General features: G+C 36.2%; 1 protein-coding gene across 1 annotated transcript in view; it reads left to right on the top strand.

Moving 5' to 3' along the window:
* The window catches only part of SLC38A11 (solute carrier family 38 member 11), a 48,121-nt gene extending 31,698 nt beyond the window's left edge, over positions 1 to 16,423 (top strand). The window contains exons 8-12 of the mRNA XM_006182591.2: positions 411 to 481; positions 1,162 to 1,323; positions 4,353 to 4,465; positions 7,369 to 7,500; positions 15,225 to 16,423. Coding sequence (XP_006182653.1) covers positions 411 to 481; positions 1,162 to 1,323; positions 4,353 to 4,465; positions 7,369 to 7,500; positions 15,225 to 15,518 — 772 coding nt within the window. The 3' untranslated portion in view covers positions 15,519 to 16,423. The remainder of the gene's footprint in view (positions 1 to 410; positions 482 to 1,161; positions 1,324 to 4,352; positions 4,466 to 7,368; positions 7,501 to 15,224) is intronic.
* Positions 16,424 to 17,045: the final 622 nt, after the last annotated feature.

Genomic DNA, 17,045 nt, shown 5'->3' with positions numbered 1-17,045 from the left:
GGAAGAATGAGTTAAAGCGAAATAAAGGGCAGCACTGATTAGTTGAGGAAGAACATTGCATTATTAATTTTTGAATCTTCCTCAATGAATATCTCAACTGATGAGTGCATAACAAATGTTTGTTGTTAAGTTGGTAAGCAAATGAAGTCACAGAATTGTCATCAGTTTTAAATATGTAGAATTAAGAGTCTTTCCAAGTGTTTGAGATGCATTTTTGAGGACTGGAGTGAACAGATAACGTTGATATTCCTCAGAAATTTACTTACAATTAAAAAAGATTAATAGGGGCCCCTTATTAAAATCTGACTTAAAGATACTCAGTTTGTACTGTGGCATCATTTCTTGTTCTTTTATGTGCTTATGCTTGCATTCATTTAATCATTCATCAAATTAACTGCTTTCTCTTCTAGACCAAAAACAGAAGATGCCTGGATCTTTGCAAAACCCAATGCGATTCAGGCTGTAGGTGTGATGTCGTTTGGTGAGTACATGGTTTCAAAGGCCCTTTCTCAATATGGAGTCTTCTGTGCCATGAAAAAGTGCTGTGTTTCATATTTGTGTCTGGAGAGCAGATGTCCTAAGTTTTAGACTTCCTATTAGCAGCATATGATCTAGTTTGTGCCAATATAAAATTAGTCTCAAACTTTTCTCACTCATCACTAAAATTTGCTTCAATTTGGACCAGGCTTTTGCTCATGCAGAAAATTCAACTAAAGTCATCTTGTTTCTTAACTTGAAATTCTAGCATGTGTTACGGACTTCTTCAAAACCTTGCACATGAAGTATTGTGAATTGGCCAGACATCTAAAGCAAGTCTGTTATATCCCAGATGGGAAAGGAAGTCTAGGACTGGAAATATGGTGTTGTTTAGATTTCCTTTAAGATTGGAAAGGCCACTAAGAAATGGAAAATGGGAGAGAAAGTTGGATAGGCCTGGTTTATATCAAGAGTGACATGAAGAGATCACATAAGCCTAATGTGTATGAAATCTCTCATTTCTAGAGTTGTGAGAAAGATTATTTCTGACATATCTAGTAAATTAGTATAGTTGAATTTCAGTTCATTAGTGTTTTCAAGGTAGCATAGATCTCTGAATTTTCAGAAGTAAAAAGAGAACCCTGGTGCTTGCCTTAACAATGCTTTTTTTTTCTTGTATTGCAGCATTTATTTGCCACCATAACTGCTTCTTAGTTTATGGTTCTTTGGAAGAACCCACAGTAGCTAAGTGGTCCCGCATCATCCATGTGTCCACTTTGATTTCCGTATTTATCAGTATTCTCTTTGCTACATGTGGATACTTAACGTTTACCGGCTTCACCCAAGGTAAAATGAGAGAGTCAATCTTATCATACTTCGGTGCTCATGTGGAGTGGTGCTTTCACTTCTCATTTTAAGTACAATTATACCCCATGTTCTGCTTCAAAGTAGAACCCTTTCTCTCCCTACCTTGCTGACTCTCCTAATTTTCCTAATTTCCTCCTTTTGAAACTGCTGAACTTTTTTCTGTCAACCATGCTCTCTCCTTCCATGAGTTCACTTCAGAGCACACTCCTCCTGGCTTCCCCCTCTGCTAGTCCACTGAGGTGCCCCTTCCAAAGACACCAATGTTCTCTCAGTCTTCAAAGCTAATGGTCTTTTTCTGGGTTCTGATTCTTATGGACCTCCCTGAATCACGTAACAATCCTGAACGTTCTTTCTTTCCTCACATAGAGAAAGAGCAGTACCGTCCCATCGTTCACTCCCTTAATAATTTTTTTCTCTCAGTGAGTCATCTTTGCTCTCTCTTACCTCCTCTCCCCCACCCTTCCACCTCATTAACTGGCTCGGGCAAGCTGGCTTTTTTCTCTCAGTAAATTCTCTGGGAATTTTTATTGTTTTAACTGTAGTTTAGAACTTTCTTTTCATCTCCAGCCTCTTGCCTACAGGACATTTGTACTTAGTTGTTCCAGTCTTGCCTTAAACACAAAACAATCTTTCCCACAAAACCAGCCTCTTCTCTCCCCGCCCCCACCCTCATGGCAGTGCCCCACACTGAATACACCTCTTTTTTCTTCCGTTAATCCCGGCCCAACAACTTAGTGGTCATCTCTTCTATGTCCTTGACCCTTACACTCACTCATCTATGTGGTGTGGTAGGGTATTTGGACAGCTTGCTAAATGCGCTGGTTCATGCATTTCACAGCTTGTGCGGGTCTATTATCTCATGTGTCCTTCAGACAACCCTAGGAAGGTAAGTGGAATAACTAGTTTTACCCCCTGCTTAAACACAGAGAGGTGAAGTAACTTGCCCAAGCTGGCTGGTGACAAAGTAGAAATCAAGTCTCCTGACGTTCAGTCCCGTTTTCTTGACGTTCCATCTTGCTGTCTACCCCGTTTTGGTCACGTATGACCCATTAAAAGCTGTCTCTTAGGCTCTAGTTCTTCTTAGCTTATTTTTCAGATGACATTGAGGTGGTACTCTTGGGTGGATGGTGCACTGTGCCAAGTGGAGGTTATAGGTGACTATGATTATAGGGACAGATTGCTCAAGAAATAAAGAAAGATGGCTTCAGAAAAGATTGATAACATAATTGTAGTGCCATCAAAAACATAATACATGTGTGTATTGTTAGAAGGCAGTAATGAAGTGACCTTGAAAATCTTGATAAAAATTGTATTTCAAAAGATAGCCATGTATCACTATTGCTACATAGTTTGCAAAGACGATGGCCTATAGGCTCCAGGCTGTACAGAATCTTGGTTTTAAAAGCCTTTTCTGTGAGACATAAACTCTCTTAGTCACACCTTCCTGGTGTTTTTATCGGCAATTGTTCAAATATAGTTAAGTCTTTATATAACAAAGCTGACAGGTTGGTTTTAATTGTCTTTCTTTTTTCTCTCTCTCTAGCTGTAATTACCTAAAATACACTCAGACTCAAGCTAGAATAAGCTGACATGGTTCTTCAGGCCACTTTGCCTCAGGCAGATCTAGTCTTGTTTGTGTAAACGGCATGCTGCTTTTCCCTTTCATCACATGAATTCCGGCTTGTGAGGCAATAAGAACTCTAGATTGTTCTTGATTTCCCAATGACTTTTGAAAAGGTTCAGGCCCATTGTTTAGTGGAGGTTAGTGAACACAGAGCTTGAGTTCTTTTCTTCTCAGAGTGTTGGAACCCTTTGAATTAACCTTTAAGCGGGCCTCTGTCACTACTGCTTTGTGGTTGAAGCTTATTCTGCCCAAAAGGGTGCTAGAAACTAATGTACATTTACTCCAGTTAATAAGGGAAGGGGAAAATAGTCACTCAAAGTTAGTCTTTGGAAGAGGCAGGTCATTTAGCTTTTTAATGAAAAAAAAGTAGAAAAGTATTGTTGTTTTGTTTTCTTTGTAAACAGTGTAGTAGTGTGGCTTTTATCTAATTTTCTATTCAGTCTAACTGAAAAATATGAACAACACTTTAAAATGTAAGCATGTTATATTTAGGAAATAAACAGTCCCAAATATCTTTTGTTTCCACATGGGGAAGTTTTTTACTGACATGACCTCTGTGCCCTCACTAGGATCCTGTATTTCTTTATAGGAATCCAAGAAAATACAGTCTTAAATAAGAATCAGTTCAAGGTTCACATACATGGTTCATCGTTTAGTTTGGAACTGATGAAATATAATACTCTGCCTGGGAAATAACCATATTTTCAGAGTTTTGAATCAGTGCATTTACACTTGGGTTCATCAGAGACCATGGAAGATCCTGCATGTTTGTAATTCCTCGCTGTCGCCCTGAGTTTGTGATTAAACCCTATAGCATGATATACAGGAAACTCAGCTCCCCACCTGCAGTAGTCTACTCTTCCTTTCAGGATTGTCCTTGATCTAAGAATAACATTTCAAAAGGAAATTTGTTTATTTTAACAGACTTTTTTTTTTTTTAATAATGAAGTCACTTACTTACGAGAAACAAAGACCAGAAGCAAGTTTATAAAACCAATGCACAAGAATTTAGGGAGTTGATTCTGGTTTGAGTAAGAAGACAATGGATAAAAGTATTTTTCAGAAGTTGATACAAATTTAAGGCTATCTACTAAAAACAAACAAGAAGAAGAAGAGAAAAACTGATGAATTCACTTTCAAGTTGAACTTGTGCTAGTCTTAATATCCAGCAGTAATTACATAGTTATTGAATGCAAAACTTATATTTAGACTTGGCAGTCTATTCTATTAATTAAATTAAATGACATTTACATTCTATTAATTAAATTAAATGACATTTATGTAGCTTCTCTTATCTAATAAATATCCAGTATCTCATTTATCAGGTATTTATTTCAAATACCCAGTAGCTGTTAAAATAAATCTATTTTATATTATTCTCTAGGAGACTTATTTGAAAATTATTGCAGAAATGATGACCTGGTAACATTTGGAAGGTTTTGTTATGGCGTCACTGTCATTTTGACGTACCCAATTGAATGCTTTGTGACCAGAGAGGTAAGCATAGTTTCTCTCCGACACTTTACCTAGGTGATCTCTCTACTACATTAACTTAGGAAGATTCACAAATAATTTGATTCTGCAAATTCCCAAGCACGTGGTAAGTAATATTGAAATGTTTACAAGATAAGCTTTCAAAAGTTGGATTTGAAAATCATGTTTGGTGGTTTAGTTTATATTAAGTATAAATATTTATACAATGCATTCCAGAATGAATGCCAGCCTTTAATAGAGTCAAAATGTTTTTTTAAGCGTTCTTTCAAAAAAAGTAAGTACTACGATTTAAAGTATGTTTTACAAAATTGTCTTTTTGCTAAGATATTTTATAAGTCAGTATGTATTAAAGGCACCATATAACAGATTCTGATCAGTTTTATTATTTTTAAAAAACTAAAATACCTTATTTTTCATGAAAAACTAAAATTCAATTTAAACCATTAGTTTTATAGATATATTTCATTTATATATTTATTTATATAGATATATTTATTTATATATTTACACATATTTACTTGTATGTGTATATAAATGTTTATTTATATTTATATACCATATAAAATAATATAAAGAGTATGTTATTTATTTACATCTATATATCAATATTTGTACTTATAAAGTCACCTCCAAGTTATTTTATATAGTCCACCTAGACTTGTGGAGGAAGATTAGGTAAAAGAGAACTAATTATTTCTGTGTAAAATTGGATGACATGGCTTGTCAGGAAGCCCTGCTGCAGTAAGCTAAAAATATACTGCGCAAGTTAGCAGAAAACATGATCCTGCTTCATAGTGGTTCTTTCAGGAATTGCACTGAAAAGGCTTAGTCTTAGGATCTATTCCTAAAGGCTGTTTACACAGCGCACCACGTCCTTGGGTCTCACGTGTGAAGTGAAATGCCTACAGAGCTTCAGATTCACTAACTAATGGGCAGGCTTCTAGAGGCAAACCAGTGGTTACCTTTTATGCCGATTCTGAGGATAGGCAACTGCACAGGGAAAAGGAATAAGGAAATGTTCAGCCCTATGAGCATCCTCTACAGTTAGCACTTGTCCCCACGTACAAATGCGTAACTCACAGGACAGCTCTCCTCCTGGAACACAGGGAGACGTAGATTGAACTTTATGAATATTTTTTAAATCTAAGCACTTTTAAAAATTTTGCTAACTATTGTTAGATGCAGGAAATGGTTCTATTTTAGCTTCTGCCCAGCACTTTAAGTTCAAATCTGACCTCTAGATCAGCAATAACAGATGGTGCATTCTCCTGTGGTTTCTGGTGAACTGCTCGTAGATGGTCTGAGTCACTCCACCTGCACAGCTTATGTCTTCAGTACTTGGAACTTGTGTTTCCTTTCTAGCTGCCATGACAGGAAGACAGAACTAAATCAAGATCTCTGCCATGATAACAAATACTAGGCAGAGGAACTTTGTATATACCTCACCCACTCACTTCCTTTTTCTTTCTCTCCTTTCTACACACACACACACACACACACACACACACAAATATACAGTTGGCATAAATATAATCAAAGCCATTTCTATTCATAGGTCAAGTAGCCGGCCATGTACAAGGGAGCCAGAAAGCCTGTTTACCCCTAATAAGTATCTCTCACTAGCCTGCCCCATTAAGTGATCTTCCACTAAGGTATGATTACAATCATATCTTAGAAGCATCCGTAAGAATGAACTTTAGATAAGATAATATTTGGAAGGATATTACCAATTGTAAAACCATAACTGAGTAAAAGTGATTAGTATCCCCAGTAAATTATTCACAGAGTTAGACAGCATCCAGGCTGTGGGGAATGTTGCTCACTTAGGAATGTTTCTTAGCACAGCTTGTAGAGTTGGCTTCATTAAGGTCCCCCAGCATCTGACCCTCTCCTGCTGTTTTCGCTTCTCGTCTTGTGGTTCTTTTGCACAATCACCACCCTATTCAGACTGTCTCCTCCTTGTCCCCCTAGGGTATTTTTCCTGTTCTTACCTCTTTGCTCTTTTTCACACTGTTGCTGCAGTCTGTTATTCTGGTCTAAATCCCATCCATGTTTCAAGCCCTGCCTCCAGTCAAGGTAAGGCAAGCACGTTTAAGGAATGCTGTAGAGCTGATTACTCTCAGGGAGACAGATCTAGATAACTAAAGCTCCTTCTAGTTCTACATTGTATTTGATCTTTTTTATCCTGTCAAAAATTGATCACTGTTTGTTTCATTAGATTAGTTGGCTCTCTCCAATTAGGATGTTAATTCCTGAAAATAGGAACCATCTCCTAGACATTTTCTCTTAGCAAAACATAACACAGTGTGGGACACATTAAACAGGTAACTGTTGATCGTTTTCCTAATCTGAGTGTCAATGGAAAATGGTAATCAACTCTTCTCCATTTTTGTTGAGGAAAGGCAAGATAAGGTAGGCTTAGCTTGTATCAAATAAGATTTAGATTATATGAAATTAATTTCCTGTTAGTAAAGGATATTACACATCCATTATTATTAAAGGATATTGTGGTAACTCCTTCCTTAGAGACCATTCAAACAATCTAAATAGCGTCTGTAGTTAGTGGTAACCTTGTTGGACTCAAAGAAGAAAGATAAGCTGACTTCCCAAGGTCTCTCTTGAGAAATGTATTTATTCACACATTATTATGACATGTTCTGTGTGTGTAATATAATCCACTGCCTGTCTAATAGTTCAACAAAGAATATTTGTTATTGATATCTGTGTGTGTATGTGTAATTACTTTGGAAAAGATAGAATATTTATTCATATGGCTTAAGATTTGATTGATTGCCTTACTGGTAGTATTTTATACAGTCCTGACTACTATAATATGAAATACTCTCTTAATCAATCCTGCATGACTCTGAGAATCCCTCTCTAAATAATCTGTTTATATTTGGCAGGTAATTGCCAACGTGTTTTTTGGTGGGAATCTTTCACTGTTTTTCCACATAATCATAACAGTGATTATCATCACTGTAGCCACACTGGTGTCATTGCTGATTGATTGCCTTGGAATAGTTTTAGAGCTTAATGTAAGTACATTTGAAGATTACTCTTTCCCTTCTAAAAACCCCATTTAAAATAATGTTTATATTCAACAAAAGGTATATTTTTTTCCTTAAGAAAGGTATCACTTTCTGATGTGGAATAAAAATGTGTTTGTTATATTATAGTAAATATTTATAATGATGATATTGTGTACTTTATAGGACTGTATAATTTTAGAGCAATGGTTCTCCAGTGGGGGAAATTTTGCACCCCCCCCCCCCCCCGTCAAGAGATTTATATCCATACCCCACATTCACCTACCCTGGCCCAAGTTATTTTTCTTTAAAATGTTTTTTACTCTCTCTAGGCCATTCCCTTGTAATCCTTACTTCTACCCCCCAAATCCAGGTCCTCATCATATCACATCTGAATTAATGCTGGCATTTTGCTTCAACTAGCAGATATTTAAGTTCTGCTTCCAATTTATCACCATCTTGCTTAAAAATCTCCACTTTCCTCCCAATAAGCATAAACTCTATTGCTTCTATAATCTGCCTTCTATGGAAAATTATTTACCATTGACTTCCCAAAATCTACCCTCAGCTCTAGTCAGTCTTACTTTTGACCTATAAGTAAGCCATATTAATTCTTTCTTTTATCCTTCAGTTTATGTTTATCCTTTCCTATAATTATTATTTTCCTTTCATTTCTGTTCAAATCTTACAAAGATTTAAAGTCTAGGGCAACTGCTAACTTGTTTATTTGTTGATCAGATATATAATGAATAATTACAGTTGACCCTTGAACAACATGGGTTTGTGCTGTGCGGGTCCACTTATACACATTGTTTTCGATAACTATGTACTACATGATCCTCAGTTGGTTGAATCCACAGATATGGAAGAACTGAGTATGTGGCGGGCTGGCTATAAATTATACATGGATTTCCAACTGCTCAGAAACTCCCTAACCCCCGCGTTGTTTAAGGGTCAATTATACTATGTGCTACATAGTAGAGTCACAAGGATGGAAGTCAGAAAAGATCCATGCTTTCTTGGAGCTTACAATCTCACAAATAAACTTAAAAGTTCAGCCACCATATAGGCAATGAAGAAGACAAAGGGAAGTAGGTGGACTCCTAAAAGACATTTTTGAGAAGAGATTGCAGAATTTGGCAACAGATTTAATTGAGAGGACAAGGGGATAGAGAGACACATCAAGAACGACTTTTTGGAATTCAGCAATTCCTCTATCCAAAGAAAATGAAAACACTAATTTGAAAATATGTATGTACCCTGAAGTTCAATGCAGCATTGTTTACAGTAGCCAAGATATGAAAGCAAACTGTGTTTATCGATAGATGAATGAATAAAGAAAATATGGTATACACGTGCAGTGGAATGTTACTCAGCCACAAAAATGAAATCTTTTCATTTGCAGCAATATGGTTGGATCCAGAGAGTATTACGCTAAGTGAAATAAGTCAGACAGAGAAAGACAAAGACTGTAATATCTTAGTTATATGTGGAATCTTAAAAAAATAAAAAAAAAAAACAAGCAAAACGGAAACAGACTCATAGATACAGAGAACAAACGAGTGGTTGCCAGAGGGAAGGTGGGGAGCAGGGTGAAATAGGTCAAGGAGATTAAGAGGTACAAAGCTCCATTCATAAAATAAATAAGCCTTGTGTATGTAATATGCAGCATAAGAAATATGGTCAGTAATATTGCAGTCACTTTGTATGGGGACAGATGGTTACTAGACTTACTAAAATGATCATTTTATAAAGTATGTAAATGTCAGGTCACCTGAAACTAACATAATATTGTATGTCAACTGTGTTTCAGTTTTTAAAAGTGACCCAAAACAGAGTGACTCCTTAGTTCTGCTTTGTGGAAGCAAGATAATGATGCCATTTGGTGAAACATGAATAGAAGTGAATCTCCCACTTTATAGTCTTTAATCTTCCCTTTCAACAGTCCTCATGGAATTCTACTCAGAATCACACCACTTAGCATTTGTTAATCATGCACACAGGGAGGGCAGGCTTTTACAAATGGGATCCCAAGTTATCATTTATTCACTCCATTGAGAGTTAAGGGGTAGGTGAAGGTATTATTGTCAGGGCGCAAGATATTATTTCCTCCCAATGTCCTTTGGATTTGAAGTTCTCAACAAAGGCAGTGGGAGATTCAGTCAGGAACACACTATTGGGAATTTTCTTGCCGCAGCATATGTGGAACGTAGGGAGTAGGCAGCTTCCCCAAACCACAGAGGATAAGGGAGACATCTATTCCACCAGCAACAGATAGAAAGCTCATAGAAGGGATGGCCAATTATCAAAGGTAACATTTACCTGCCTCCTAATTTTGCATAGGTTAGTAGGGTCACTCAGAATCATTTCATGTTCCAACCTTGATCTAGGTAAATGGATAATGGCTAACTTAATGCACTAACATGATTTTTGTATTATCTTGTATCATGTATTATTTGGGCTGTCCATACACTTGCCTTCCCTACCAAAGTGCAAGTTCTTTGAAGACAGGAATGGTACCTAGCTGCCTTCTCTATCCTCTTCAGTATATAGCACAGGGCTGAGAACACAGTGTTCAAATTACCATGTGGGCAATTGCCCCTTGGGAACACAGCTGAGGAACTCTTTCTACAAATGCTACTAGACATCAGAGACATTCTTTAGTGTAGCACCAGGAAATTAAGTGTTACAAAAAATTGTTGGTGTTGATAATAATAATGGTAATCCTTTAATTATGCTGAGGAGATGATCAGCATGATTCCCAGCTCTGTTATTTCTTGTTTTGTGTAATGTCTCATTTGAGTTTGCATCTTTGTTGGAATATTGTAGGACTTTGACATGAGAGAAAATATGATTATCAGCTGCTTTACCACTCACTATTTTGATAGCCTAAAGAATTTTTTTGTTCCCTTTAAGTTAACCAAGCATACACATGTTGCTTATTTTCCAGGAATGATATGTTTTTGTAAATTTGACCATTACTCTGTCAATTGTGAATCTTCCTGACACTTGGGAAACAAAATTATAAGCACATAATCACATTAACTATTCCCTGTTACAGTTATGTTGAAAATGTTTTGTGGTTAAGATGGTATTCTGGTATTGTAGAGTAATCAAAGAAAAATATTTGGTTAATACCTGTTATAAAGTCAAGATCTGAGCTGGCTTTGGAGAACTATTTTTAAGCATTTAAAACATGATTCTAGGTCCTTAGATTCTTTTAAAACCTGGTAATATAAACATTCGTAAAATACAGGGAAGGTGCTAAATTGTCATCATCTAATAACTCAATTACACTAGTTTTAAAGCACTTTGTAGGAAGTAATAAAATCTAAGATTTCCATTCTCTTCAAGACTACCTGAGTGTGTATTTTTCCAGTCTTTTGGTATGTACAATGTCATATTCAGGTCTTTATTCAACTCCATTTTGTGTGGGCATTTGTCATATTTAATAAAGCCAGATCAAGCATCATGTCTGTCGGTAATGCAAGCCAGGTCATGCGACACTTTAGAATAACTAAAGCATGTGGTGTTTCGCTTCTGAACAATAGTGTGAGCTAACGTGTGTGGAGTATTTACTATGTGACAAGTGTTTTGCATGCATTATCTTCCTTAATCGCATTAATTTTACAGATGAAGAAACTGAGGCACAGAGTGATTAGAGTGATTAAATAGGTCACACTAGTTTTCTTTTTTTAATTGAAATTAGTTGATTTACAATGTTATGTTACTTTCAGGTATATAACTTAGTGATTCAACATTTTATAGATTATACTCCATTTAAAGTTATTACAAAATAATGGGTATATTTTGCAATGTTATACAATATACCCTTGTAGCTTACTATGTTATACATAGTAGTTTGTACCTCTTAATTCCCTACCCCTATCTTGCCCCTGCCTCTTTCCCTCTCCCCACACGGAACCACTAGTTTATCTTCTGTATCTATGACTCTGTTTCTTTTTTGTTATACCCACTGGTTTTTTTTTTTTTTAGATTCCACATATAAGTGATAGCATACAGTATTTGTCTTTCTATGTTTGACTTATTTCACTAAGCATAATGCTCTATTGGTCCATCCACATTGTTACAAATGGCAGATTTCATTCTTTTTATGGCTGAGTAATATTCCATTCTCTCTCTCTGTATATACACACACCACATTTTCTTCTTTATCCATTCATCTGTTAATGGACACTTAAGTAGGTCACACTAAGTGGTAGAATCAGGATGTGAATGCAGGCTTTTGAACCCTCTAGCCCACATTTTTAATCATTATGCTAGTCTGAGGTTTCCTAAGGCTTTAAACTGTGTAAAATGTGTGTTTATTTCTCTACGCATTTTTAAGTTAAAAAAATCTATGCATTGAGTTTACCCGTAAGTGAGGTTAAGAATAATTCATAAAATATAGGCATAGACTTTAATAATGGGTTAAAATAAATACGAAGAGATGAAATCAAAAGTTTCTCATCTAAGTTCATAATTTTTAGCTAATAGCTTTTACCTTAGTTAATAATTGTAGTACTTTAGGAATTCTTTTCTATTGTGGCTTCTGAATCATGACTAAGTAGAATAAGGATATTTACAGATGAAACATGTAATAGAATCAGACCTTCAACTTGCAAAGTTAGGGAAATGCTATACTTAGCATAACTAAAATAATATAAATTATTCAGGGTTATATTAGTTATTTACTAAGAAGCCAAACCCCATTTAGAACTTAGCTTCCCTTTTATTTCATTGTTTTCATGGCTGCAGACAACAGTGACATATTTTCTAAGGCAAACACACCTTCCATTTTAAAGGATTCATTTTAGAAACAAATAAAATAAATCTAAGTTCCATTCTGAGCAATAAGAATCCAGCCCCTCAGCACTAGTGTTGCTGTTAGAAAAAAGAGGCACCTGCAGTAATTGGGCCCTATGGGTCTCTGCTTGCAGCAGTACAAAGAGAACAGATGAAGCAGCTGGTGCCTGTGGCCAGAGTAACCAGCCCAATCAGTGCCGTGTGCAGCTTGCAGGGGAAGGAAGGAAGCAGACCAGGTACCCAGCGAGAGCCCACATACAGAGTGAGCAAGCTGTGGCTTTGGCTGTCAAAGACCTCCTGAGCTAGAGTTGCTTTTTAAGGTATAGGAACACATTTCATGAGTCCAGATTGACTACAAAGTAAAAATTTTAAAGATGTATAGCATTCTTTTAGTTTTCAGCTTCCTTGCATCATTTGAGAGGTTGCTATTCAGGTAGGAGAATTCAGATACTGTTCTACTCTGTACTGCCAGTAAAAATCTTTGACACCTTCTGTTTATTTCCCTCTTGCAAACTGCAAAATATCCAGGCATCAGTAGTGTTATTATCAAGGGACAGTGCTACCCTGACTTTATAAATAAGGCTACATTTTACTGTCTTTTTAATAAACAGCTATGGTATTTATGTCCTGTCAAGAAATTTCAAAAATTACTCCAAAACCAGTGGTATATCCTTGGCAAAGCTAGATTAAACAGGTCAAATTAGTCGGACTAATTTATAGAGAATAGAGCAGATGGAACTGTTCTATCATTTTATTAATGATCTTGGATCCTAACAACAATCTCTAGCAAGACGGAGCTTTCAAATATTAGGAAAGTAACCGCTCTCTAGACAAGATACTCAACTGGACTTCTTCCAGTACAAACATCAGCTATATAGTTTTCCCACTAATTGCTACTTTCTCAACTTAAGAATTACGACGTAAACAGAACACCCAATGCTCTGCACTGCCCAGCAAGTTAGGTTTGGAAGAGTCCCAGGATGCTGACTGATGGCAGCTTCTTAGCAGCAGCTGGTGGCAGTTTTCATCCTGATAGCACTTTCACACTCCACAGGTCCAGATGACATAGCTTCACATGTTAGCTCCTGTGAAGAGAAGACACTCCCTACACACACATGCACGCACACACTCAACACACACACTTACATATATGTTTTTATTATTGTTTTCAGAATTATTTCATAGAATTAAGAGGATAATAAATATTATAAGCACAGATTGAGTTCTACAATATTTTGCATAATTTTAAAACCATTATCAATTTCAAGTGTCATGATGGAGCCTAAGGAATCCATAATTCATTGAATTCCAGCCATATGAAAATTAATCCTTTATGCACTGTGTAACTTTGTAGGTATTCGTTTGTATTCAGGTGCTGTGAATGGCAAAATTATATTGTCTATATATTTTAAACTAGTGCTTCTTAGTATTTTCTCACATTTGATCTCGGTAGAAATATTTTCCATTAAGTATGATCCCTTTTATTCTTCCCCAGATTTTTAGATGCTGCCAGGCTAGTCTGATTTAAGTGTGCCCCACCTTAATTGGTATCTCTCTGGACTTTTGCTGTTTCTATAAACAATAAGAAAGTTATATTTTTAAAATCATAATTGTATATTTCTGGCATGAGAATAGTACTTAGTATAAAACACAATAAATTTAGTATGTGATGATACTTTAAAAATCTTTCTTTTAAAACTATTTTTATATAATGTGTTCTTTTAATCATCCAATTTCAAAATCAGTTTTCTATGATTTTTCCCTGGGGACAGTCTACCAAAATAATGTGTCAAAAACCTTTCAAAGTATAGATGATTGGTGTATAAGATTTTATTATTCTATTCTTCCTACTATTCTGAGTATTTACAAACTTCTGTGATAACTTTTTAAAATATGGACAATACGTATTTTATGGAAGATTTCCTTTTAATTCTAAACCATATATTTGTTATTGTATCTGTTTTAAAAAACTTATGTTTTATGATTTAAGAAAGTATTATTTGTCATATGATTATATGTAATATACTTTGCTAATATGTTATATTTTGTTTACTATATAATTAATATTTAACATAAAAAGAAAACTATATTACCTACAATGGATTAAATTTCAACATTATTCTTTTTGCAAAGCTGCTAGTGCAGATTTGGCCTCCTCAAGGGGAAAGTCTCTTTCCCTTTGAAGTGAATAACTCATGGTCTTTTTATAATAGACAACACTACTCCCCATAATTTTCAGTCTGACATTCCCCCCTCAGGTTGGACTTATCCATAGCTAGTGTGGGGGATGGTGAATGAATCATAGTTATTTAGTTCTGCTGTCAATTTTCTAGGGTAATTAATGTGTTTAGTTTGACTTGAAAGAGGATTTAGAAATGCTTTTTCATGCTAAGTGCCCTTAGGGTTACAGTTTTCCTTCCTCATACAGCCAGGCACCTCCTTTCACAGAAACTCAAGTAAAGGAGAGAGAAGTCATAAGGCCTACATGCACCTCTCAGTAGTCCCTTTTTGTTCACAATTGATAAACAGATCTCTCTGATGTGAATGACATGGTAGATACATAGCAATTTGGAATGAAGATTATAAGGAAATAGAATGTGACTGAAAATATGGGAAATTTTAAGAGTTTGCCAGGAGTCAGTCTTACCATCTGCTTTATTTTCTATATTTTTTCTGATTATTTTTCTCTAGTCTAGTTTACTAGTATATTATTTAACTTTTCCCATTTATAAATATACCATCCAAAAGGGAAAAACCTATTCCTAAGTCTTTCTTGGAATTATTTTTCTCTCCTTCATTTGATTTAACTGAACCTATCAGACTTTTAGCATGTACAATGATAAATACATTTTGTAAATATTTTTTAAAACTGTCCAAGGAATGCTCTAAATGGTAACATTATCTTGTCTCTTGTTTTCAATACCCAGGGTGTGCTGTGTGCAGCTCCCCTGATTTTTATCATCCCATCAGCATGTTATCTGAAACTGTCTGAAGAACGGAGGACACACTCAGATAAGATTATGTCGTGTGTCATGCTTCCTATCGGTGCTGTGGTGATGATTGTTGGGTTCGTCATGGCCGTCACAAACCCTCAAGACTGCACCCACGGGCAGGAGATGTTCTACTGCTTTCCCGACAATTCCTCCCTCACAAACATCTCAGTGTCTCACTTTCAACTGACAACACAACCTCCCATTCTAAACATCAGTACCTTTCAGTGAGGTGACTGCTTTAAAAGACATGGATTTTTCGTAGACTTTTAAACTGCATAATAACATTAACACATGTTTTAGTCTCTATATTATACAGTTGTTACTGGGGCATTGGTGAAGACTTGGTTTTCTTTACTCTTTAGTCCAGTGTAAAAATTAAAAAGGCAAAGAAAATTGAATGTATTTTTATCTTAAACTGGGACAAAATAAACGCTTTAATGCACTGCACTAACTAATCTTAAATGCAGAAGGAAGAGTGAAGCCTCTGGCATTTGCTGCCGTCCTCTCAAAGCATTATTCTCTATGTAATATGTGAGCTAATATATTGTCTAAAATAAGTGGATGGTTGTGGGTTGGAATTTTGTGTATGTGTCCTTTATGAGAAAAATGTGCTTTTTGTCTTTTAAAGTCTGTGTAATCAAAGGGAAGGAAAACTCAAAGCTATTAATGAGACTAGACATCTCAGGAGCAAAGTAAGCTCTCCATTATAATTTCAGCTGCATTCCTTGTTTAGAGGGTACTGGATCCCTGGAGAAATAAGTAAACTTCTTCCCATGTTACGAAGCATGAATAATAGACTGGATGTAGAGAGTAAGGTGTGTGAGGAATCAAAACTACCTCTCAGGTTTTGATCCTGTGGGAATATGATGGTAGTGCCATTAAATATATTATAAAGCAAGGAAAAACCATAAGATGTTGTGAGGCACAAGCTCAAGAGATCAGTTATGCATCAGCTTTGCACCTGTTGAATGTGAAGTGCTGGCATGAATTATCTTCGGAAGCTGAGCTCTAGACTGGAAGCTTGCAGGAAGAATCAGGGCTACCAAAGTGGCATTCTCACTGCTCCTGGGGATCCTCGAGATTCCTGGGAGCTCTTGTTAACTAGGTTCTCCAGAAGCAGACATTAAGACAGAGTTTGGCATGGGGGCTATATATGAGGGATTATAAAGGAAGGAGGGAGAAAATGGGAGGGAGGGGGAAGCGGGATTGGGCAAGGAACACGGAACTTCAGTGCAGGCTGACAAAGCCTCTGTCAAGTCCGCAAGGAGTCTCGAGCATGCATGGCCCCTCAGATTTGTCCCAGTTCAAATGAAATAGCCAAGTTTTCATACCGCTGCCTCCATCAGTCCTTGAATGTGGGCAGCTCTTTGCAGCTGAGCAAACCCTAAAGGAACTGAGAGCTGAAGGTGGTCTGCTGGTGGCTGGGGCACCATTGCTTCTTTGTAGAGGATTCGGGAGGCACAGCTGTGTCCTCCACAGCTTGCCTCATTTTATAATGAGGATTTTTTATGTCTCTTAATGAGCTTTCATGTTTTCATATCTATGACAATTTTTTCAAAGTCACAAGAAAATTTGGAACCATCTGCGTGGCTCCCTTAAATCAAGTATCATCCAAGATTTCACTTCTCACCTTTCATTTGTATTTCAATCAAGTTGGCAATCCATAGTACTGTATTAGTTGTTGTCAAATCATGAGAAAATATCACCAGCAGAGCTAATACACATGTAATGTGTTTGTACAAATCACAGGCAAAA

The sequence above is a fragment of the Camelus ferus genome, chromosome 5 (genome assembly GCF_009834535.1).
Source record: "Camelus ferus isolate YT-003-E chromosome 5, BCGSAC_Cfer_1.0, whole genome shotgun sequence".
Taxonomy (NCBI): domain Eukaryota; kingdom Metazoa; phylum Chordata; class Mammalia; order Artiodactyla; family Camelidae; genus Camelus; species Camelus ferus.
Note: the sequence above shows the minus strand (reverse complement) of the source record. Positions and strands in the feature narration are given on the sequence as shown.